General features: G+C 45.9%; 1 protein-coding gene across 5 annotated transcripts in view; it reads right to left on the bottom strand.

The window, feature by feature from the left end:
* Positions 1 to 1,184: 1,184 nt before the first annotated feature.
* The window catches only part of CAPN13 (calpain 13), an 84,593-nt gene continuing 59,951 nt past the window's right edge, over positions 1,185 to 25,826 (bottom strand). For 4 of the 5 annotated variants that reach the window (XR_005212431.1, XR_005212434.1, XR_005212432.1 and 1 more), the window contains exons 16-19: positions 25,615 to 25,811; positions 23,699 to 23,767; positions 21,466 to 21,541; positions 19,481 to 20,543 (exon numbers count right to left, since the gene is read on the bottom strand). Coding sequence is in view for 1 of the 5 variants with exons in the window: in XM_037807496.1 (XP_037663424.1) it covers positions 17,988 to 18,014; positions 18,591 to 18,646; positions 19,344 to 19,472; positions 21,466 to 21,541; positions 23,699 to 23,767; positions 25,615 to 25,673; positions 25,754 to 25,811 (474 nt within the window). In the remaining 4 variants the exon portion in view is untranslated. The other variant, XM_037807496.1, reaches the window with a different exon arrangement.

Below are 25,826 nucleotides of genomic sequence, written 5' to 3'. Positions count from 1 at the left end.
TCTGGGATTGGACCCTCAGCTTCTCTGCTTCGTGACCTTGGGCTGGGTCTCCGTTTTCTCATCTGTAAGATGGGAATACAGGCCCGTGTCTGGCCTCCTTTGGAAGGGTGGTAAGAGGAGGAAACAAGGGGGATGCTACAGAGGCAGACGCCGTCAGCGAGAAGCTTCGCATACCCTGGGCTTTCCTCCCAGCACGAGGCCCGGGCCTGTGCTTCTTGCTTGACGGGGCTGGGGTGCTGGCGCCTCACGGTATGTTTTGTGTCTGACAATAAAAACCTTGGTGTCATTTGGGAAGAAAATCTACATGGGGCCCTGGAATAGACCAAGCCCCGCTGAGCAGTGAACACAGTCGGTGAATGAGCACTAACTAGAGGCAAACCGGGACCAAGGAGAGTAAATGAAGGGAAGGGGGAGTATGAGTCTCAGTGAAACCACTGCTTTTATGGCAGCTTAGGAGGAAGTTTCGTAGAAATCTGCCTCACCATTAAGACTTAATTGTCTTCTAACTCCGAGACTATGTTGATAATTCTTTCTGGGATCTGAAACTTGATATGTGTACTTGATGCTGAAATCTGCACTGAACTTTTTAGCTAAGTTATAGGAAGTAAGATTTCAGAATTTAAAGAGTGTTAAGTCCTTGCAAATGGATGTAATTGAAAAATATTTTACCCTACTTTAATAACACATTTTCTATTGGTGTTAAAACAGTCACATAGGCTAACATGTGAACAGAGTACATGTAAATTTTCTTAGGACTAGATGATATATAAAGTGTCATTTCTTTTTCAATTTATAATTTTTTTTAACAAGACAAAGTCTTTTTTTTTTTGTAGTTTGAGGATGGGGACGTGTGTATGGCACAAGATTTTGCTTAAGGTAAGTGATAGGGAAATATAAAATTTCATTTAGGGATGTGTGTGTGTGTGTGTGTGTGTGTGTGTGTGTGTGTGTGTGTGTGTGTTGAGGTAGAGCAAAGCCTGGGGCTAAGAAGGCCTTTTCATCTCAGACACAGTTGTTTTCCTAGCAGGCCGAGGGTGCTGGGTGCTGGCTTCTCGGGCTCTCCGTCTCCACCTAGAAAATGCAGAGAGGATCATGGAACATTCTCCGTCCTTGATCTCATCTGCTTTAAGAGAACGTGCTGAGTGAGACAACTTTGTAGGAAACATTTTTATTTTGCTCTTTGGCTGTGACACAGTCAGGACGCAGATGGTGGAAAGTGATTATTCTGCACACGATGCCCAGCAGAACATTCCATGTCACCCACCTGTGGCAGCCTGTGGGCGGGTCAGTGGGCTCATTCTGGCTTCCAAGACGCGGATGGGCTGCAGGAGGGGGTGGAGGGGCCGGTGGGGCGGCAGGAGAGGGTGGAAGGGCTGGCGGGAGATGCAGTCTCTCCCCTCCTCTGCTGTCTCCACGGTGGGCCACCTTCTGCGTCACCTTCCAGAGGAGGCCGAGCTGCTGTCCCCAGGCGCTCACATGCCCTGCCCTAAGGCCTGGGGCTTCCTGGAGCTGACCCAGCCACGGACCCAGCCCGGGGGCTCCTGGCAGGCGGCCTGGTTGAGTTTCGGCAGGGCAGGTGGAGACGTATCAGACAGAATCAGAGGGGCAGGGCAGGTTCTTGTACTGACAAATTCTTGAGCTGTCACTGGGAAGTTCTCCTAGAGAGAGACACAGATGCTTCCATGAGGAAGGCGCAGGGACAGGAAAGGAACTTTTCCTTCCTTCGAGTGACCACAGAGACCCCACTCCTGCAGGGCCCAGGGCCTTCGGACAGCAGAGGTAGGACAAGTGCCGCCCGCTGACAAGCCGGAGAGTCTCCATCTCCATCACATCACGGCCCCACGCCAGAGAAGCCAGTGGATGGGAACGACCCCACCCCACTCTTCACAATTCCTCGGAGGGCACCCTGAGCTTGGGGCCAGCAGCCCCTCATTTTAGCACCTGAGTGCTGCAGCAAAGTGGGGAAGCAGATGTTCCCCCCCACTCCCGGGCTGGCTGGAGGAGCTGAGGCCGGGGTTGGTTGCAGTAACAACAGCTCTGTCCTCCATTGGTCTGAGCTCTGGTCTAATGGCTTTTCTCAAGCGCATGTAGCTTGGATTAAAGTGACTTGGTTGCATAAACCGTTTTCAGCAACTATAAGCAGCCGACTGCCCTGCCCACTGGCAGAGGAGAAGTCTCGGCTCTTCTTCCCGTCTCCCTCCTCCCCTCTTGACTCCTAAACTCTTGGCTTTCAGACTATATGCTAGATGGCTTATTTACTGTTTAATAAAAAAATCTGTCCAATACACATAATTTAGAAATTCAAATAACACTGCAAGGTGTTTAAGGAAAAACAACAGCCTGCTCTCTCACTCCTATCCTAAATTCCTCTCCCCAAACTCTACTGATGTTTACTGCCATATTTCTAAATAATATGCTAACAAGTTACTTCTTGATTTGTCAATTTTAAGTGCTTATCGACATCTTAGGATGGAAGATGGAGCTGGAGCATTCCTAACCCATGTTCATGCTGATATCTTCTCTCCCTCCATCCTAATATATTCATATCACATTTTTTTTGCTAAATCAATATTCAATTTTTACTTTATTACAATTATGTATGTACTGTTCACTGCTGAATGAAGAAATGCTAGAGGATCATATGTCCTTTCTTCCTATAACTCTTTGTTCTTCCAGGAGTTAATAATTGCCTCATTTTTTGTCTGCTTAGTCTATGTCGTTATCCTAATAATTCTTTTGAAACTCTCCAGCAGAATTTCAATTTCAAATACTATTTTTCACATGATCAAGCAATCAGATAAACTGCTGCTTCTATCTTTTCCCCAAAGCTGTTTCTCTCGCGTCCTTCTGGATTGCTTGCTCCCTGGTTCTGCGGCACAGCTCTGGTCCTGGGACTTCCCTGCCTCGGTTTAATGTTGTGTCTCCTGCATTCCGAGTCTTCCTCTTTCTCAGCGTGTGCCCTTGCAGTGTGCATGCCATTTTCCAGTTGGGGAGACTTCTCCTTAAAAGTCAGCTCTTACGATTGTATAACAATGTAGATTACACGGGGTGACAGTGTGATTGTGAAGGCCTTGTGGATAACACTCCCTTTGTCTAGTGTATGGATGGATGAGTGGAAAAATGGGGAGGACTGGATGGGAAGTGGGGTGGGATGGGGGAATGATTTGGGTATTCTTTTTTACTTTTATTTTTGTTCTTGTTCTGGTTCTTTCTGATGTAAGGAGGGTTGTTCTAGTTTGCTAATGCTGCCAGAATTCAAAATACCAGAAATGGATCGGCTTTTATAAAAGGGGGTTTATTTGGTTACACAGTTACAGTCTTAGGGCCATAAAGTGTCCAAGGTAACACATTAGCAATCGGGTACCTTCACTGGAGGATGGCCAATGGTATCCGGAAAACCTCTATTAGCTGGGAAGGCACGTGGCTGGAGTCTGCTCCAAAGTTCTGGTTTCAAAATGGCTTTCTCCCAGGATGTTCCTCTCTAGGCTGCAGTTTCTCAAAAATGTCACTCTCAGTTGCTCTTGGGGCATTAGTCTACTCTTAGCTTCTCCGGAGCAAAAGTCTGCTTTCAATGGCTGACTTCAAACTGTCTCTCATCTGCAGCTACTCTCTCAGTTTCTGTGCATTCTTCAAAGTGTCCCTCTTGGCTGTAGAAAGCTTGCTCCTTCTGTCTGAGCTTATACAGTGCTTCAGTAATTTAATTCAGGCCCACCCTAAATGGGTGGGACAACATCTCCATGGAAATTATCTGGTCAAAGGTCTTGTCCAAAGTTGATTGAATCACATCTCCATGGAAATACCCAAAGGATTCCAAAATCTAATGAACACTAATATGTCTGCCCACATAAGAGTGCATCAAAGATAATGGCATTTTGGGGGACATAATACATCGAACTGGCACAAGGGTGTTCAGGGATGGATTGGGGTAATGAATGCATGGCTATGTGATGGTGCTGTGAAAAGTTGGTTGTGCACCATGGATGATTGTACAGTATGTGCATATATTTCAATAAAACTGAATTTAATTAAAAAAAAAGCCAACTCTTAGAGACTGGATACCCTGGCCCTGTAAGATGCTTGGTAAACACTGGGCATACGTTTGCAAATGGGAGTAGGGAGATTGCACATCGCCATATGCAAATCTAAACTCCCTACTCTCAACCCAATCTGCATGTGCCAGTTTGGATGTATTATGTCCCCCAAAATGCCATTATCTTTGATGCAATCTTGTGGGGGCCGATGTATTAGTGTTGATTGGGTTGGAACCTTTTGATTGGATGTTTCCATGGAGATATGACCCACCCAGCTGTAGGTGATGACTTTGATTGGATAATTTCCATGGAGGTGTTACTTTACCCATTCAGGGTGGGTCTGAATTAAATCACTGGAGCCATATAAATGGGCTGACAAACAGAAGGAACTGAGAGCAGCTAAGAGTGACATTTTAGAGTGCAACTGAGAGTGATATTTTGAAGAGGAGCTGCAAGTAAGAGAGTACAAAACGCCCCAAGAGCAACATTTTGGAGAACACTATTTTGAAAAGCAACCAAGAAATAAGCAGACACCAGCTACATACCTTCCGAGCTAACAGAGGTTTTCCAGACACCAATGGCCATCCTTCAGTGAAGGTACCCTGTTGTCGATGCATTACCTTGGACACTTTATGGCCTTAAGACTGTAACTTTATAACCAAATAAACCCCCTTTATAAAAGCCAATCCATTTCCAGTATTTTGCATTCCGGCAGCATTAGCAAACCAGAACACTGCATTAGAAAATTTGATTCACATTTCTGGTAGTCTCATATGCTCCAGGGTATCAGTCTTCAATCCAAACTCTAGTAGGGATCTCAAAAAGAAGTTCTTTGGCACAGGAGCAAAATAGCAGTGTAGGAAGTTTTACAACTCATTCCTTCCACTAGAAAAATGAAAGAGTTGGGAAAAGACTGGGGTTTAACTAGGTGGTAACCTGGAACCAGAATGGACATTTAGGACAACTACAGGAGTGTCTGAGGAGGCTAGAAGCTGTCAAGAGTTCTGGTTTTGTAAGTGGAAATGTGAACCAGTGACCAGCCCCAACTGCTCAGCCTGCAGCAGTGGCTGCGGAAGTGGCTTTGGCTGTGGCAATGTGGCCTGGATTCCTGAGGCCACCAGCTGGGACCAGCGCTGGCAGAGGAAACCTCTTCCTCCAAAAGTTGGGGTTGAGGGTTGAGGCTGGTTTATAGGATCCCTGAGAACCAGAGCGCCCATCGGCATCCACTTGGATGTAAGGAGCTAGTGCATCTTCTTTGACTGTTTTTTCTTTTCCTTTTCCTTCTGTGTGAGGGCATTTCCTGATCTGGCAGATCCTGGGGGACACAGCATAGGCTCTGTCCTTAGGTCAGGCCCTCTCTGCAGCAGCGGCTTCTGGCCTCACACCAGTGTCCACCAGGACCTCTTCATTGGTTGGGTTTCTCCTCTAACTGGCATATATAGAAGACTTCACCCAGCACCAACAGAACACATATTATTTCCGAGTGCGCACAGATCATTGTCTAGGATAGACTATATATGTTCAGGCATTAGAGAAGTGTAAGTAAATTTTTAAATGTTGAAATAATAAAAAGTAACCTCTCTGATCAAAATGGAATGAAGCTAGTAAGCAATAACAGAAGAAAAACTGGAAAATTTATAAATATTTGGAAATTAAGCAGCACACTCTTAAACAACCAAGGGGCTACAGAATAAATTAAAAGGGAAATTATAAAATACATAGAGAAAAATGAAAACAAAGTACAGCATACCAAAACTTATGTCAGTCCTCAGAGGGAAACATAGCTATGAATGCCCACATTAAAAAAGAAGAAAGATCTCAAATTAATAACCTAACTTTACATCTTGAGAAACTGGAAAACATGAGCAAGGTAAACTCAAAGTTAGCAGAAGAAATGAAATAATTAAGAATAGAGTGGAGGTAAGTGAAATGGAGAACAAAAAGTTGGTTCTTTGACAAAATCAATAGAACTGACAAACCTCTAGCTAGACTGACAAAGAAAAAGAGGGAAGAGAGGTGAATAACTAAAATCAGAAAAGAAAATGGTGACCTCATTACTGACCCTACAGAAATATAAAGGATTATAAGAGAACACTGTGAAAAATTGTATGCCAATAAACTAGAATCTAAAAGAAGTGGAAAAGTCCCTAGAAGTACATCAATTACCCAAATTGACTCAAGAAGAAATAGAAAATATCAACAAACCAATACAAATACAAATCAATAACCAAAAATCCTTCCACCAAAGAAAAGCCCAGAACCAGATGGCTTCCTTGGTAAATTCTACCAAACATTTAAGGAAGAATTAGCACTAATCCTTCTCAAACTCTTCCAAAGAATTCAAGAGGAGGGAACACTTCCTAATTCATTCTATGAGGCCCACGTTTTACTCTGACACCAAAGCCTGGAAAAGACATCACAAGAAAAGAAAGTTCCAGACCAATTTCCCTTATGGATATAGATGCAAAAACCCTTAAAAAATATTAGCAAATGAAATCCAGCAGCATATTGAAAAGATAATACACCATGACCAAAGGGATTCATCCAGGAATGCAACAATGATCCAGCATATGAAAATCAATCAAGTAGCAAGAAGACATGGGTTTAAGACAATATTTATAAAAGATGGGATGAGAACAAAACAAAGGAAGATGCAACTCTGAAAGAACAATTTCTTTCATTCATTTGGGAAATCATTACTGAGTGACTTCTCTATGCCAGATGCTTTGCTAGGGGCTAAAGAGCTGGCATACCTAGACTTACAGATTAGCAGGGTATAGAGATATCATGCTAGTAATAAAAGTGTGTTGTCTCTGCAAACTACAAATAGAAGGGAACTCCCTCAACCTGATAAATGGGGCCAAAAAACCCATAGCTAACATCATACTTAATGTTGAGAAACTGGATAATTTCTTTCCAAATCAAGAATAAGACAAGAAGCTCTGCTCTTTCCACTTCCATTCAGTACTGTAGTGGAAGTTCTAGACAGACAATTAGGTAATAAAAAGAAATAAAAGACATCCATATTGGAAAGGGAGAAAGAAAAACTGTCTCTACTTGCAGATGACACAATCTTGTATATAGAAAGCCCTAAGGAATCCCTAAAAACCTATTAGAACTAATAAACAAGTTCAGCAAGTTTGCAGAATATAAGATCAATATACAAAAATCATTTGTATTTCTATACACTGACAGTGAACAATCCAAAAACAAAATTAAGAAAACAATTCCATTTGCAATAGTGTTGAAAATAATAAAATATTTAAGGCTAGGGTTTAGTAAAAGAAGTGCAAGACTTGTACACTGAAAACTATACAACCCTGTTAAAAGAAATTAAACAAGATCTGAAAAATAGAGAGACTTCCCATGTTCACAGATTTGAGTGTTTAAATACTGTTATGATGGCAATACTCCCCAAGTTGATTTACAGATATAACACATCCACTATCAAAATCCCAGCTTCCTGTTTTGTGGAAATTGATAAACTGATCCTAAAATTCATATGCAAATGCAAGGAACCCAGAAACAATCTTGGGAGAAAAAAAATTTGGTTGGAGAACACACACTTCCTGATTTCAGAACTTTCTACAAAGCATAGTAATCAAGACACTGTGGTATTGGAACAAGGATAGACATGTAGAGCAATAGAATAGAAATGAAAGTCCAGAAATAAATCCTTACATTATGGTAAATTATTATCCACAAGGGTGCCAAGAAAACAAAATGGGAAAACCATAGTCTTTTCAACAATGGGACAACTGGATACCCACATGCAAAATAATTAAGTTGGATCCCTTTCTCAGACCATACTCAAAAATTAGCTCAAAATAGATCAAAGACCTAAATGTAGGAGCTGAATTATAAAATTCTTAGAAGAAAATATAGAAATAAATCTTCATGACCTTGGTTTAGGCAACAGATTCTTAGTTAGAACACCAAAAGCACAGCTGACAAATGAAAAAATAAATAAATTGAATTTTATCAAAATTAAAAGCTTATTGCTGCAAATGATACCCTCAAAACAGTGAAACATCAACCCATAGAATATGAGAAAATTTTTGCAAATCATGTATCTGTTAAGGGACCTGTATCTAGAACATAAAAAGAACACTTTAACTCAGTAATAAAAGGGATAGTTAACCTGACTTAAAAATGGGCAAAGGATTTGAATAGACATTTCTCCAAATAAGATATACAAATGGTCAATAAGTGCATGAAAAGATGTTCATCATTAGTCATCAGAGAAATATAAATCAAAACCAAAATGAGAGAACACTTCATATCCTCTAGGATGGTTTTGATCTAAAAGATGGACAATAACAAGTGTTGACAAGGACGTAGAGAAATTGGAATCATCATTTGTTGCTGATGGAATGTAAAATGGTGTAGCTGCTTTGAAAAGCAATTTGGCAAATGTTACACTCAGAGTTACCATGAGTTCCAACAATTCCTCTTCTAGGTATCTACCCAAGTGAAATGAAAATGTATGTCCACGCAAAAATTTATACATGAATATTCATAGCACCATTATGCACAACAGCCAAAAGGTAGAAGCAATCCAAATATCCATCAACAAATATCCACACGAAATGTGGTATATCCATATGATGAATATTATTGGGCAATAAAAAGGAATGATGTTCTGATATATGCCACTACAGGGAAAAATCTTGGAAACATTATACTAAGTGAAGAATCCAATCACAAAAGACCACAGATTATACAATTCCATTTTATGAACTGTCCTGAATAGGCAAATTCATAAAGGCAGAAAGTAGGTTAATGGCTGCCTAAGGCTGAGGGGGGGTGGTGAGGGGTGATCACCTGATTCTGTTGAATATATTAAAAACCATTGAATTCTATACATTAAATGGGTGAACTATGTGGCAAGTGAATTATATCTCAATAAAGCTCTTTTTTAAAAGGAAAGAGTGGACAACAGCAATAGAAAGTGGGTTGAATATTAAGGTTGGGGAAGGGTGCTATGTGAGTAAGTAACATGGGAACCTAACTGAGCCAAGATGTGAAGGATGAGGGATTAGGTGACTAACACCCAAGGCAGAGCTGATAGGTGAGGGTAAAGGAACTGAGTTTAGGAAAATCAGGGCAAATAGACAGAAATAAAGGTAGTGTGGCATGGTGGGGGAGGGGAGAGGAGGGAGGAGAGGCACAAGGTGTGTCAGATGGGTGGGCAAGGCCCAGAAGATGCAGGCTCTTGTGGTCCTGCTAAATGCCTTTAGGCTTTTCCTGAATGACAATGGGAAGACACTGAAGGGTTTTAACCTGGGGAAGAAATGGTTGGACTTGAATTTCTGGCAGTGTACTCAAGCTGTAGGAAAGGGATTTGAGGGATCTAAGAGCAAATATAAGAAAATCAGATAGGAAGTCAATGCAAAAGTCAGGGAGAGAGATCAGTGATGGCTGAGAAATCCAAACTGAAGCAGTTTTCGGGGAGAGTGGAAGGCAAGGATGTGGAGACAATGAGCTCTTCTGTGAAGCTGGGCTGTAAAGGAAGGAGAGAGAGAAAGTTGTAGCTGGAAGGGAATATGACAGGGAGGAAATTTTAAAGATGAGCCTGTTTAATTGAGGATTGAAAGAATCCAGATGAGAGATTTTATATTCAGAAGGTAGAGGAGAGACTTCATTCAACCAGACCTTGTGAAGGTGGAAAGTAATGAGATCCAGAACACCCACAGAGATCACGTCTTCTAACATAACAGGAGGAAAGGGGTGAGATGGTTACAGGTGAAGTTGAGTCTGTAGATTTGGAGGCAGAACTTCCTTACCCTCCTGCCTCCATTTTTGCGAAGCAACTCATGGGCCAAGAGTGAGTAGATGTGCTTTAATAAAGTGATGTCCAAGGGCAGTGGTTAATGAGAAAGACAGGGGAGTGGGCGTTCTTAGAAAAGATGGCAGGCATTAATGAAAGATATCAAAACACACAACTACACACCTTATACTTCCTTCTCATATAATCTTCAAATCGAAAAGGGTGAAAAAATTAATTAGGAGGGAATTGGGACCCTGTACGGGAAAAACAGATAGTGAAGAAGAATCCAGTCATTTCAAAAGTTCAAGCCTGGAGAGAGAACCTAAGACGGCGGCTAGGTGAGACAGGGCAAAAAAACACCTCTGTGAAAAATACTAGATAAAAGCCAGAAAGTGACCCAGAATACCAGTTCCAGCGATGCACCAGCCAGACAAGTTCTGCTAAATCCACAGGGACCGTGCATTTGGTGAAACTGGGAGTCTGCATTCTGAAATGAGTGAGGGAGCCTGCTGAATGTCCGGCAGCCACGCTGTGGTGTGGGGAAACCATGGGTTGGCATTTGGAGGCAGACTAGTTCTTTTTTTTAAAAGAAAACCCAGGAATGGCTATGGACACGGCGGCGAGAGCTGCGCAATGAAGCACGGCAGGAATGGGCTGTGCCAATGCCTCAATATCTGGTATGGAAGATAGCCCTTCCCACATCCACTGCTAATTGTCTTGGAGCCAGGAGGGCAGACGGGAGCCAAAAGGAGAAAGAAACCACACCCCTTGCAGTCACCTTCCTGGTGTCCTGGGGACACTCCTGCCTGGGGCCAGAGCCACAGCCCAGAGCTGCACCAAGGGTCTCAGTGTGATGGGTAGTGTTTCCTGCAGCACCGCACACATGCCACAATATCGGCCATGGACAGTGGCCTTTAGTGCACCCATGGCCAATTTTCCCGGAGCTGGGAGGACAGAGCTGTGCAAAAAGGGGGAAATTAACATGCCCCATTCAGCCATCTTTACAGCAGGCTAGGAAAACCCCTGCATGGCCTGGTGGCCCAGGGCTTCCCTGGAGGACCAGCATGCACTTGTGACGTGTCACAGCCTTCCCTCAGCAGAGGTCCTAGAAGAGCACGGCTGAAAAGGGGGACCCACTCGGAAATCCCAGGGACCCTATGCCAATACCAAGGACTTGTGGGTCAGCAGCAGAGACAATCTGTGGCAAGACTGAAATGAAGGCTTAGACTCTTGCAACAGCCTTAAATCTCCGGGAACACCTGGGAGGTTTGATTATTAAAGCTGCCCTCCCTCCCTAACTGCTCAGACACACGCCCCTCATTCCAGATGGACAGCACCAAAAACACACCCAAACTTGGTGCACTAATTGAACCCCACAAGAATCAGACCCCCACACACCACAAAGACAAAGTTGGTGGAGAACTGACATGTGGGGAATAGGTGACTCGCAGACGCCATCTGCTGGTTAGTTAGAGAAAGTGTACGCCACCAAGCTGTAGCTCTGACAAATTAGAGATTGGTGTTTTTCATATTCTGAAAGAACCCTATCAAGTAAAGCCAATGCCAAGAGGCCAAAAACAACAGAAAATTTTAAAGCATATGATAAAACCAGATGATATGGAGAACCCAAACCCAAACACCCAAATCAAAAGATCAGAGGAGACACAGTACTTGGAGCAATTAATCAAAGAACTAAAGACAAACAACAAGAGCATGGCACAGGATATAAAGTACATGAAGAAGAGCATGGCACAGGATATAAAGGGCATGCAGATGACCCTAGAAGAGCATAAAGAAGAACTTGCAAGAGTAAATTAAAAAAATAGATGATCTTATGGAAATAAAAGAAACTGTTGACCAAATTAAAAAGATTCTGGATACTCATAGTACAAGACTAGAGGAAGCTGAACAAGGACTCAGTGACCTCAAGGACCACAGAATGGAAAATGAAAAAACAAAAGAAAGAATGGGGGAAAAAAATAAAAAAAAATAAAAATGGATCTCAGGGATATGATAAAATAAAACGTCCAAATTTAAGACTCATTGGTTTCCCAGAAGGGGAAGAGAAGGGTAAAAGTCTAGAAAGTGTATTCAAAGAAATTGTTGGGGAAAACTTCCCAAACCTTCTTCACAATATAAATACACAAAGCATAAAGGCCCAACGAATAGCAAATAGAATAAATCCAAATAAACCCACTCCAAGACATATTCTGATCAGACTGTCAAATACTGAAGAGAAGGAGCAGGTTCTGAAAGCAGCAAGAGAAAAGCAATTCACCACATACAAAGGAAACAACATAAGACTAAGTAGTGACTACTCAGCGGCCACCATGAAGGCAAGAGGGCAGTGGCATGACACATTTAAAATTCTGAGAGAGAAAAATTTCCAACCAAGAATACTTTGTCCAGCAAAACTCTCCTTCAAATTTGAAGGAGAGCTTAAATTTTTCACAGACAAACAAATGCTGAGATATTTTGCTAATAAAAGACCTGCCCTACTTCAGATACTAAAGGGAGCCTTACCGACAGAGAAACAAAGAAAGGAGAGAGAGATACAGAGAAATTTAACAGACATATGTAGAACATTACATCCCAAATCACCAGGACACACATTCTTCTCTAGTGATCATGGATCTTTCTCCAGAATAGACCATATGCTGGGATATAAAACAAGCCTCAATAAATTTAAAAAAATTGAATTTATTCAAAGTACATTCTCTGACCACAATGGAATACAAATAGAAGTCAATAACCATCAGAGACTTAGAACATTCACAAACACCTGGAGGTTCAAAATGAGGGGGAGATGAAAACATTCCTGGATAATCAAAAGTTGAGGGACTTCATCACCAGTAGATCACTCCTATCGAAATGCTAAAGGGAATTGTGCAGGCTGAAAGGAAGGGACACCAAACAATTGACTCAAACCACATGAAGAAATAAAGATTTCCAGTCAAGATCACATGGTAGGAGGACTCAGGCAAGATGGCGGCATAGAGAGGAGTGGAAGCTAAGTAGTCCCCCTGGAACAACTACAAAAAATCAGAAACAACTAGTAAATAATCCAGAATAACTGCGGGGGGACAAACGAGACCATCCATTCATCATACACCAACCTGAATTGGGAGGAATGCCCGAGAACACAGCATAAGGTCTGTAAGTAAAACCTGCGGAACCAGGTCGGGAGACCCCCTCCCCCATAGCCCGAGCTGCAAAGCCTCGTGGTGCCAGAGAGAAGCTCTCTCCCAGCAAGCAAATACAGCTCAGCTGAGCTCCAACTGGGGTTTTAAGTAGCGAGTGTGAACTGCTCACTACAGGTATGCAGCCCCAGAAAACAGACAGAGGCTTTGGGTGACGACTGACCTGGGAGAGCCGGAGGGTCGCCTTGGACTGGGTCTGAAGGGGACTATCTGTTTCTTTTTTGGCTCAGTGGAGAAAGCCCCAGTCATTTTCAGTTTCCAGGGTTGTGACTCTGGGAAGGGTGGAGACACCACAAGCAGAGAGTGAGACCATTGAAATGCTAATGACCTCCACCTGAGGGGTCTGTCTTCTCTAGGAGGAAAGGGGTGGGGCCCTTTCCATTCAGAACCAGACCCCAGAGCCTGGGGGAACACAGCCATACCTCCTCACACCAGTCAAGAACTATAGGCTAACAGGCATCACCTGCTGGGCAGAAAAGCAGTGACCTGAGGCATCAAAGGGTGGAGCAATTTTCTAAGACACAGCCGCAGGGAAACCAGATACTGAATATTTCTTCCCTCTGGGACCTGAGCCTGTTCTGGTCTGGGAAAACCTGATTTGTATAACCAAGGAAACCATGCCTAGACAACAGAAAATTACAACCTACACTAAGAAAAACAAAGTTATGGCCCAGTCAAAGGAACAAACGTACACTTCAACTGAGATACAGGAATTTAAACAACTAATGCTAAATCAATTCAAAAAGTTTAGAGAAGATATTGCAAAAGAGATAGAGGCTGTAAAGGAAGCACTGGACATGTATACGGCAGAAATCAAAAGTTCAAAAAACCTACTAGTAGAATCTATGGAAATGAAAGGCACAACACAAGAGATGAAAGACACAATGGAAACCTACAATAGCAGATCTCAAGAGGCAGAAGAAAACACTCAGGAACTGGAGAACAAAACACCTGAAAGCCTACACGCAAAGGAGCAGATGGAGAAAAGAATGAAAAAATATGAGCAACGTCTCCGGGAACTCAAGGATGAAACAAAGTACAATAATGTACGTATCATTGGTGTCCCAGAAGGAGAAGAGAAGGGAAAGGGGGCAGAAGCAATAATAGAGGAAATAATTAATGAAAATTTCCCATTTCTTATGAAAGACATAAAATTACAGATCCAAGAAGTGCAGCGTACTCCAAACAGAAGAGTTATGAATAGGCCTACGCCAAGACACTTAATAATCAGATTATCAAATGTCAAAGACAAAGAGAGAATCCTGAAAGCAGCAAGAGAAAAGCGATCCATTACATACAAAGGAAGCTTAATAAGACTTTGTGCAGATCTCTCAGCAGAAACCATGGAGGCAAGAAGGAAGTGGTGTGATATATTTAAGATACTGAAAGAGAAAAACCACCAACCAAGAATCCTGTATCCAGCAAAGCTGTCCTTCAAATATGAGGGAGAGCTCAAAATATTTTCTGACAAACAGACAATGAGAGACTTTGTGAACAAGACAACTGCCCTACAGGAAATACTAAAGGGAGCACTACAGGGTGATAGGAGAAGACAGGAGTGTGTGGTTTGGAACACAATTTTGGGAGATGGCAGCACAACAATGTAAGTACACTGAACAAAGGTAACTATGAATACGGTTGAGAGAGGAAGGTGGGGAGCATGTGAGACACCACAAGAAAGGAGGAAAGATAACGACTGGGACTGCGTAACTTGGTGAAATCTAGAGTATTCAACAATTGTGATAAAATGTACAAATATGTTCTTTTACGAAGGAGAACAAGCAAATGTCAACCTTGCAAGGTGTTAAAAATGGGGAGGCATTTGGGGAGGGATGCAATCAACATAAACTAGAGACTGTAACTAATAGAATCATTGTATTATGCTTCCTTTAATATAACAAAGGTGATATACCAAGGTGAATGCAAGATAAGAGGGGGGGATAGGGGAGGCATGTTAGACACTTGACATTGGTGGTATTGTCTGATTCTTTATTGTACTTTGATTTAAGGTTATTTTTCCTTTTGCTGCTTCCTAGCTGTCATTTTTTTGTTTCCTCTTTCTTTTGCCTCTCTACCTTCTATGACTCTCCCTCCTGCCTTGTGGAAGAAATGTAGATGCTCTTGCTTAGTTTGAGCAGAATGTTCAATTAGGATGAACTTAAATGTTTGGAAATGAACAGGGGTGTTGGTAGCAAGATGTGAGAATAATTAACAGTGCCGAATGGTGTGTGAATGAGGTGGAAAGGGGAAGCTCAGAGTCATATATGTCACCAGAAGGAAAGTTGGAGGTCAAAAGATGGAAATGTATAAAACTGAATCCTATGGTGGGCAATGTCCGTGATCAACTGTACAAACACTAGAAATCACTTCCATGAACCAGAACAAATGTATGACAAAACAATTAGAAGTTAATAATAGAGGGGCATATAGGGAAGAACTATATACCTATTACAAACTATATACTACAGTTAGTAGTATTTCAACATTTTTTTCATAAACAGTAACAAACGTACTATATCAATACTAGGAGTCAACAACTGAGGGGGGTTGGTTAGGGATAGGGGAGGTTTAGAGTTTCCTTTTCTTTTTTTCTCTTTTCATCTTTCACTTTATTTCTTGTCTGGAGTAATGAAAAGTTTCTAAAAATTGAACAAAAATTAAGTGTGATGGATGCACAGCTGTATGAGGGTACCCAGGGGCAAGTGATTGTACACTTTGGATCTTTGGATAATTGTATGGTATCTGAACAATCTCAATAAAAATTAAAAAAAAAAAAAAAAGATCACATGGTAAATATAAATACCAATACTACTGTATTTTTGATTTGTAACTCCACTATTTACTTCCTACAGGATCTAAAATACATAAACTGTAATGATAAATCAGTGGTTTTGGATTCAATGTAAAATATGTAATCTTTGACAAGAACTACATAAAAGTGGGGGAATGGAGGAGTTTAGGAACATAGTTTAGCTGTCCTATTGAAGTTAAGTTGGTAACAAAGAAAAACAAGATTGTTACAGATTTAAGAGGTTAAATTTAAGCCCCACAGTAAACACAAAGAAAGTATCAGAGAACATGAAAAGTAGAGTTAGAAGTGGGGGAAGGGGCAATGGGGAGTTAAGAAATGAGTGTAGGATTTCTTTTTGGGGTGAAGGGAAATTTCTAGTAATGGATGGTGGGAAGGTGATGGCATTGCAACATTCTAAATGTGATTAATCCCACTAATGGAATGCTAGGGAGGGGGTGGAATGGGAAGATTTAGGCTGTATATATGTTTCCACAATTGAGGAAAAAAAAAAAAAGTCTAAATAGATAATGACAATTAAATGCCAAGGATGATCCCAGATGGGATCTGAGGATGGAGGAGAGGAGGCTCAAAGGGACACAGTTGGGACATAAGAAAAAAAAAAAGGAAATAAAGAATGTAAGCTTTGTATCAATGTTGAATTTCTTGAACTTCTTAGCTGAGCTTAATGGGATTGTATAAAAGAATGTTCTTGTTCATGGGAAGTGTATATGTGAATTATAGTGTTTGTTCAAGGATGTGTGCAGCTAGCTCTCACATGTTCAGAAGACAGAGCAATAGATGATGGATGATAGATAGGGAGGGAGGGCGGGAGGGAGGGAAAGAAAGAAATGGTGATGTGACAGGATGTTAAAGTTGGTGGATTGGGGTATTGGGGGGGGGCAGTGTATGCTGGAGTTCTGTGTATGGGGTTTGTATTGTTTTTGCAACTGTTCCTGTAAGTTTGAATTTATTCAAAGTAAAATTAAAAAAAAAAAGTTCAAGCCTGAAGGCCCTATGTGTTGAATTAGCTTGAAGATAACAATTGAAAAGTCATTCTTGATATTAGAGAGGATAGAAATAAGTGCCAGAAAATTGTAAATAATGTAATGTCCTAATTTTAAAGAAGGCATGAAAGGTGAATTAAAGAAAATGCAGTTGAATCAAATTAACTATGATCTCTGTGATGTTTGTTGATGTGTGAGTATTACGAAGCAGCAAGGGCTCATCAGGAAATATATATGCTAAAATATCATTTATTTATGGAGACGGTGTGACTCTTGATTTCAACGTACATGATTTGGAGTGTAAATAAATCCTATTTACAAAAATAATAGAGAAGTGGATCCCAGAGGTTTTTGATCACAAGACTGTTGCATGAAGAACTGTACATTCCAAAGGAACATTGGCATGTTAGAGAATGTCCCAAAGAGGTCCCTGATGAAAACCAACAGGGATAACTGAAGAGAAGAGGCTTTGGGCAAGGCAGCAAAGCGTCTGAAGGCCTGCCATGTCCAGGCTTTTTTCTACAGTGCTCCAGAGAGCAGAGCTAGAAGCAAGGGTGGAACGTTCCAGGGAAGTAGATTGTTGCCTCCAGATAAAAAAAAAATGCCTGGCATGTTAAAGAGTTCTAGTAGATTCTGTCAGGCTTCTGATACAGTGGGACAGGTTGCACATTATGTAATTCTAGGATCTGTTCCATGAAAATAAACATGAAGAGGAAATGTGATATGGCAGCTAACTCTCCAGCACCCTCATGCAAGAGGTATAACAGTTCAGGATGTCTGTGATTTGCCCAGAGCTCCACAGTGAGGCAGTGGTAGTGCTAGAGCCAGACCCAACTTTCCACTCCCCATGGCTTGATCATTTCTATTGCCCCACACATTGGCCTTTCTGTGATGAACGATTGCTGTTGGAACTTCGATTAAGAATTCAAAATCATTGGTGACTCTCGGACCACACCCCTCCATGAATGCCCAGTGGTCCACACTGCCTGGATGAAATCCACCACGTTGGCTTTGGCCCTAAGCATCCCTGAGCTGCTGAGCCTCGGTTCACAGGGCTAAAGCTCTGTAATTCCCGGGGAGGCTCTGCCCGGGGAGAGAATCTTGTGGGAAGTTCCTGGAGGAGAAGGGGAGTCCTGCTGCTTGGAAGAGATGAGTCTTACCTGGACTGTAGGGTCTTCTCCATTCTTTGCCTTAGCTGTACATGACCAGGGTCATCCACTGAGAAAAAAGTGTCATCATTATAGCCAAAATTCTAAGCTTATTAGCTTCATACCAAGCAAAGCAAAGAATCCCTCCACCCCCACCCCTAGCTCCCAAAAGATCTCCGTATGGTGTCATCAATCCTTTCAAGCTAATTCCAACTCAAGAAAGAGGTATCAGCCCCCCACCACAGCATCTCTTCTGCTACTCCCTGATGGCAAGGAGTGAGAGCTAAGTATTTCTGAGGTTGACCAGCTGGCTGGGTCATGAGGCTCTTTCTAAGACTCAGTGGAAGTCAGTTTAATGTCGAGTGAGCTCAGTGGGCTATTCTTCAGTTTCCTCTCGGATTTATGACTCCCGCATAATCCTCTGCTTTATTAAGCTATTGGAAAAAAATAAAATCTGTCTGCCAAGATTCTGAAACAGCCTTGGCAGCCAGCAATACATAAAGGCAGTAATTGGAGGCAAGGGGGCTGGTAGCTTGGCTGGCCCTGGACAGATTTCTCGATATCCTCAGGGAGAAAAACGCCCCCTGGAATCAGGTCAGGAGAGTGGCTCGTTGCTGTGCCCTCACTGGGAGGGAAGATACCTCACCTGCATTTCTGTCAAGTAGAGTCCTTTTCCATCCTGGGAGAGGTTACGGAAAGTCTCTGTGGTAAAGAAGGAAAGAATTGGCCGAGGGAAAACAGGACATGTCGGGAGGCAGACCAGGGCCCACACGAAGATAAAAGCAAACGGTGTGATGCCCAGCATGGGGTCTCCTCGCTGTCCACGGGCCCAGCTCTACCTCAACCACAGACGCTCCCTTTGGGCCATATTATGGCCTGGGGTTTCACAGGAGATTTACTTGAAACAAAGGCTTATGCTGCTAAGAAGTGTGGAAACCTCAGGCCTACGGAGTTGGATTTCTGAAGGAGTGGGAAAGACATCCTGACCCCATCTATTCACTTGTGTGTGCAATTCCTTCAGCAGAGAGCAAAATCTTCCACTGCTGACTGAAGAGTAGGTTTAAACCAAAACAGAGGCAGCAGACGGGACACCAGGGATTAAAATTAACCCTGTTCAAAGCTAGATAGGGGGATGAGGAAATGAGGCTGGGTAGGGGGAAATCCTGGGGAGGAAAGGGTATGAAGGAGGGGCTGGGGATGCACACCCACTGCTTTATTTCAGAGATTAAAATCGGCTCTGTCCTGGTCTTGGGGTGAGCGCTCACCACACACGACGCCAGGCCCACCCCACCAGACAGGTCTTTCCCAGGCTTGCGGCAGGAGGCCTGGAGTGTTCTTTGTCCACTGCGCAGGTCCCCCGGATGTCAGGATCACGGACCCCCTCCCAGGTGGCACTTACTTGTCATGGCTTCAAGTCGCATCAGGAAGGACACCAGGCTGGGGAAGCCGACCCTGCCAGTGCTGTCACCGTAGCGGAGGGTCATGAGTTCCAGCAGCTCCCCGCTGACAGAGATCCCTGCAAGAAAGTCTGGGCCCCGGGGTGAGCTCGTGAGCGGGGAGGAGGCTGGGTGGGCAGTGTTCTCATGGCTAGTCGTCTGTCTGCAGGGCCTGGTGAGCTTCCTACCACTTGATCCTACCCAGCCTGGAGCGTGGCCCATCCATCCCACTTCGGTGTGTCTCTGACACTCCAGCCTTTCCTTTCTTGTTGGCTGCTGGGCCCCAGCAACACTTCCGAATGTTCAGCCAGAGACCAACGGGAGGCACTCAAGACACTGACTGTTCTTCTGGGGACACATCAGCCTCCACAGTCACCCCATAATTCTCATGTGGGGTGGGAGCTGCCAGGTGCTGGATTTTGCTCCCAGCCGGCCTCTGTCAGGCCTCTCTTTGACAGTGACCTTGTGAAACAAACTCGCTCCCCACTCTCCATGACATTTGTGGGTCTTATGTATGGAACGTGCCTGTGTGGGTAGGTGTGCCCTCTGGATGAGGGAGGTCAGTCCTAAGGCTGGTCATCCAGGGTAGAGGCTGGTCCTCAGAGAGGAGGCCGCATCTCAGAAGGTGGCTTCAGGTGGGCGGGAGGTCGGCCCCTTGCCCTCTTTGGGCCTTGTCATCCTGCACACCTAGTTATGAGCTCCAGGGAGGCCCTAAACCCAGAGAGGCCAACTGCAGACTGGCCAAGGAGCAGGCCTTCCAGCTCTGGAGAGCAAGCCAACCTTGCAAGCCACACCATCTGCCAAGGGGGACAGGCCTGGTGGCCTGCAGGCCCCACGCCACCCAGAGACACGTTTGGCTTCTTCAGAGGAGTTAAGAAAACTCCATGGATTTGAATGCCTTTAAGCCAAACAAGCACTCTCCAACTTGGCACATTCCTGATATACCTTATCTTCTTACAGTTAGCTCCATCACCCCTTTAAGTTACCTGCCTGTCCCCCAAAGGCTTTTGATGTTAGCTCCAACTATTCTCTATTTTTCTCCCTTTGATTACTCTGGATTAGTAATTGGTGAGGTCTCCCTTAAGGATTTCATCTCTAGCTGGCTGTGCGGTGGTTCATCAAAGTGTGGTCTCCAGACCAGCAGCGTTAGCATCACCCAGGACCTGTTAGAAATGCAAATTCTTGGGCCCCGACCTGGCTCTGGAGTCAGAACCTCTGGGGGCTGTGGGGCCCAGCAGTCTGCATCGTGAGGAGCCCTCCAGGGGATTCCGAGGCAGCACAGTTTGAGAACCACAGCTCTACGCTATGAGCAGTTAAGGGGAGAGTCTATGCTGGAGGGGGGGGCAGCAGTTACACGTTCCCACCCCCTCTCTGGGTCAGCAGCCCCAGGAATGAGAACTGTGGAGCCTCTCTTTCCAGGGTTCACCTGGGAGAACCTGACTTCACATTTCACTAAGGAAAGTGGCAGTTTCCTCACTTCACCTTTTTGTGATCTGTTTTCCTCATTGGTACAGTGGAGACGATTCCTGCCCTTCCTGGTCCACAGGGGTGTGGGGACAATCAAATGAGATGGCGCAAGTGCCAGTTCCTGGTGAGCTATGACACACCTAAGGTATTATTAGCACTCGCCCAGGACCCAGCGCTCTCTCCTACTCGCGGCAGACAGATGCCGTTTGATTTAATTTAGCCCCAAACCCTCAGTGAGGAGAGAGCATCAGTCAGCGGTGGGTGTTTAACCCTGATGGCCCAGACGCCGAGACGGAAGCATCTTCAAGGTGAGCTCAATTTCTGGTAGGCTATCAATCATGCGGTGCAGTTTTAATTAGGAAAACTGGTCGGCACACGGAAGTCAGGCGGGGAGGGTGGTGTGTGAGTCCTGAGCCCTGGGGACCCACTGCGGTCAGCGTAGGCCGGGGTGGGGGGGACGTGGGAGTGACCACCGTCTCTTTCCTGACTGCCCAGTGTTGCTGCACCAGCCTGGCCTGTAGCGAGTCACACACACACGCGCGCACACTTGCACATACACACACACTTATATATACAACACTGCCCCCAGTTATCACAGCTCAAAGGGGCCCCCTTTACCTGCATCCTCTACGGCCTTCCACAAATCCGAGCTCAGGAGAAATCCGGAACTCTTCCGGATTTTCTGGAAAACACGCTGATATGGGAAAAGAAGCAAGAAGCCCATGTGAGTACCATTGCCCACCTTTAAGAGGATATTCTGGAGAAGGGAAGGTGCTGGAAATCCCTTTCCCATTGCTAGAGGTTGCCTTATCCAACTTGGGTGAGACCCGGCTCGGAGGCGGGGGGCCACAGGACTGGGGGTCAGGGAAGTCGGGTACAGTTGGCCCCCCCAGGCACCAGCCTGATAGGCTGGGCTATGGGGTCTTCTCCCCGTTCCCTTGTGGCTTTTCTTCTCCAGCCTGCTCTCCTTCCTCTTCCCCACCTCCCAGAATGGGCCCCTTGTGTCTGACACATAGGGTGCCTTGCAGCTTTCGAGGGAGGTATAGAGATCTGTAGAGAATTTGCATAGGGTAGAGATAAGCATGGACTTTACCAACAAACCCCCTGGCCTGAATTCCTGTTATTTACCAGCGATGAGCCTCGGGCAAGGGACTTCATCACTCAGACTCACTTTCCACTGGAGCACCCAGCTAATTACAGCCCCTACCTCCTAGGTTTGGTGCAAGGAGTGAATAGGCTAATATTTATAAAGTTCTTAGGAGAGTGCCTTGCTGAGTGTGCTGTATAGAAAATACTGGAAGCAGGTCAGAATGGTGGCCTGGGTGCAAGTGCAGATAGATGCACAATGTAACAGCAGGAACGGCTGGCTCTTGTACCGCAGCTCTGGCATCTACTCGGGGCTTTTCTACCTCTACCGAATTCTCACTCAGTCCTGGCCACCTCCCTCCTTCACAGATGAGGAGACTGAGGCTCAGGCAGATGGGTGATGCTCCTTGGCTTATACGTGCTAGTGCCGCAGTGACGCAGGGCTCCTAAGCTGGGCCCACACAGCTGCCCCGCACAAGCTGTTCCAGCAAAATGCCTGACAACCAGGTGAGCGACTGAGGCCAACTGGGCGGGAGGGGGGCAATTGTTGCAAAATAGCAGCTTGAGACATTTTCCTGGAGTGTTCTCAAACAGGTATTCATTCATCCATTCATTCATTTGTTCATCTATGCAGGATTTCTGAGCCCCTGCTGGGTCAGGCACTCTGGAAGGCCTGGGGGAAGGAGATGACTGTGTGGGAGCCCCTGGCCCGGAGGAGCCCGCAGTCTAACGGGGAGGTGGACATCTCAGCCATCACAGTGTCGGGCAGGGAATGGTGTGACCCAAGTCGGGGACTAGGTCTGTCCCTCCTGGTATGGACACACGGGAGCAATTTATTCAGACTTTCAAAACAAGGTAGAAAATATTTAGTGGCATGGCAAGACATTTCATATATTGGCAAGTTTTTGGAAAAAATCAGATTATACTGTTTTTTTAAGCATATAGGGGTGTGTGTGTGTACACACATATTATGGGAAGATTTCTGAGGACGATGCACTAAGAGTTAGGAATGTTTCTCTTTGATTGGCAAGATCATATATTTTCTTAAATTGATTTCTGACTGTTTGTATTTTCTTTCTACTTTCATAAGAAAATGTTATTTATAAGTACAAAAAAATAAGGCAACGCTGTGTGGCATGGCCTAACAGATGTGGGGTCGGTGGTAGGAGCCAGGGGGCGTTAGCCGGTTGTGGGGTGGGCAGAGCCCCGGGGAGGCTGGGGGGCGGGGGTGGTGTGCTGAGGCTGGACCTCCGGGGTGGGGGGCCCTGGCCGGGTGCAGAGTGGGGGAAGGGAGAGGGAGAGGGCAGGCCAGAGGAAAAGGGTACTCACTTACAGAATTGGGGGTTCAAGGCCAGAAGGAGCACGTGGGATGAAGGAAACGAGCTTCTTCGGGATCCACAATTAGGGGCTAACTCAGAGGGGCTCATGTGCTGGTCTGGGGGATGTGGCCTTTCTCCTGGGCCACAGACCACAGCCTTGTTTGGGGCAGGGGGCTTGGCGGCGGCGGGGGGGGGATGAGGTGACTGGTGGGACCGGGAAACGCCCGCTGGCCGTCTAGCTTCCATCCAGCGTGACCTCACTGCCCTCCCACCTGCTGAAGCTCTCCGCATGCTGCCCCCAGCCGGCAGGGCCTCGGGCTGGCTCCCCACAGGGCCGTGAGCTCTCCGCGGGGCACGGATGAGGTTCCTTCCTCAGCAGCGCTCAGCCGGTCAACATTCGCTGACCAGGCCTGACCAAGAGCCCGTGGAGGGAAGATGCCTCGTACCTGGCATTCGACGAGGCGCCTCCACAGCCTCATGAATTCCTCCTGGTCCAGCCGTCCGTTCACTTTCAGCTGGGAGGAGTGTCAAGGGTTAACTGCCCAGAGGGCAGTGACTGAGGCCACCGGGGCAGCTCCACCCTCCGACCCGTCCACCCACCTCACCTAGATGAGTGAGCGGGCCCTGTCTGTAAGCACTGGGCTTTGGTTTATTTTACAAAGAAAACTGGACGATTAGAAGGAGAAGGAAGCACCAAGAAACCGGGTGACTGTCACTTGCACTTGGGGGAGGGCAGGAGAGCCCGGTGCACAGCCTGCCAGGCGGGGTGGTCCCCCAGCAGTGGAGAGCAGTGGGGGCCCTGAGGGGTCACTGCAACTCTGGAGGCTGCAGTGCCCGGTGCCTGCTAGGGTGCGTGCCACGTGTGCACCTGTGGGGTGGGATGCTTTCTGTGTGCTAAAGCCAGCCCTGGTCCCTCCATACAATGGGACAATCTGTCTCCAACGAACTAGAAGGGTTGCTGACGGGCCAGGAGAAGCAAGGGTAGGAAAGACCCACGCTCTGCAGGGGCCCGGCCGCCAGGGCCTGCCCTCGAATACCTACCCCAGGCCGGGCTAGGCTTGCACACCTAAGCTTGGTCCCCCGGTGGCTGCCCCGCAGGAGCTCTTCCAGGGCAGGTGAGTGACACCAACCAGGGGAGGCAAGCATTGCAACATAGCAGCTCGAGACCTTTTCCTGGCCTTACTGGGCTCTTGGTGAGTATAAAGAGAGGCCTGGAGTATTCTCAGGTATTCATTCATTCCCCCAGTTCATTTGTGCAGAATTTCTGAGCCCTGCTGGGTGCCAGGCACTCTGGAAGGCCTGGGGGGGTAGGAAGATGACCACGCAGGAGCCCCTGGCCCGGAGGAGCCCACAATCTAACGGGGTCTGCCTGCTGTGGGGCTGCCATGGGCCCTTTGGTTCATCCGCAGGGATGAGCTCGAGAGTCTTGGAGTGATGCCAGACCACGGGCAGCAGTGGCAGGGCCTGATTTATGATTTCATCAAAAAGCCCCCTTGTTCGACAATGGCCAGCTTCGCATTCCCAATCGAGCCTTGTTAAGAGTGAAAGAGCAGGTCGTCTGTCTTCCTCTGGGGGATAGTTGCGCCCAGGTGAGGAGCTGGCAAGGCAGCTGCTGGGGGCTGTGCACGGGAGCACCAGGCCCCCCTGCCTGTGGGAGGTGGGGAGGGGATGGGGACTGGCCCATTGGGGAGGGGAGGGAGCCCAGGGCAGGGTCAGGAGACCTGGTTTGGTTCTTGGCTCTGCACTCGTAGCCACGTAACTGGGGCAATGCTGAACTGCCCAGCCCCGGCCTCCTCACCCGCAGACGCAGCGGAGTGGGGTGGGGGAGACCGATGTGTAGACAGAGGAGCTTTCTACAAGTTTTTGGTGGTTGCTACTTTTATGGAATTGTGAGCTCCTTGCGTAAGGAATTCCAATAGCTAGGACTCCTTCAGGGCTAAGGGGAAGGTGAAGGGGAAAGTTGTTCCCACCGGGGCTACCAGGAGGCCGCGTAGGATAACATATGGACAGAGACTTTTGCAGCTGAGAACCCCAACTTCAAATGCACTTAGTCAACGTGTCTGAACCCAACCCCTGTTTCTCCCACTCTGTGATGGGCTAATACTTTGTTTATCACAGGGGTTGTTGCAAGAATGACAAGGAAACAAACAAATTTGCATCAGGACAGGCCTTGGTGCTGTGGTTGCCTGGAGAGTTGGTGAGTTAGTGGAGAGACCACAGAAACCCAGGCTCAGAGCCAAGGAAGGAGAGTAAATACCGCAAGGGAGAGGGGTCCCTAACATCCCGATTAGACCCCTGGGTGGCCGGCAGAGTGGAGGGCTCCTAGTGTCAGCTGAGGGTCAGGGGTGACCACGAAGGATACGTCCATCAGAGCCACGATGCTCCTGCACTCGTCCAGGGAGAATGTATCCCCTGGAGGCCCTGAGGAGGGAGGACAGGAAGGATGGGTGAGAAGGGTGGGGGGCAGACACTGGGCCTGCTGGGCAGTGGGGATGACTTACCTTTCAGGAATTCCTGGTTGAGCAGGCTCTGAAGCACGGTGGCATCAATGTCCGGCCGCTGCTTGAAACAAGG

This window comes from Choloepus didactylus, chromosome 17 (assembly GCF_015220235.1).
Source record: "Choloepus didactylus isolate mChoDid1 chromosome 17, mChoDid1.pri, whole genome shotgun sequence".
NCBI classification, from domain to species: domain Eukaryota; kingdom Metazoa; phylum Chordata; class Mammalia; order Pilosa; family Megalonychidae; genus Choloepus; species Choloepus didactylus.
This window is presented reverse-complemented; position numbering and strand designations above follow the sequence as displayed.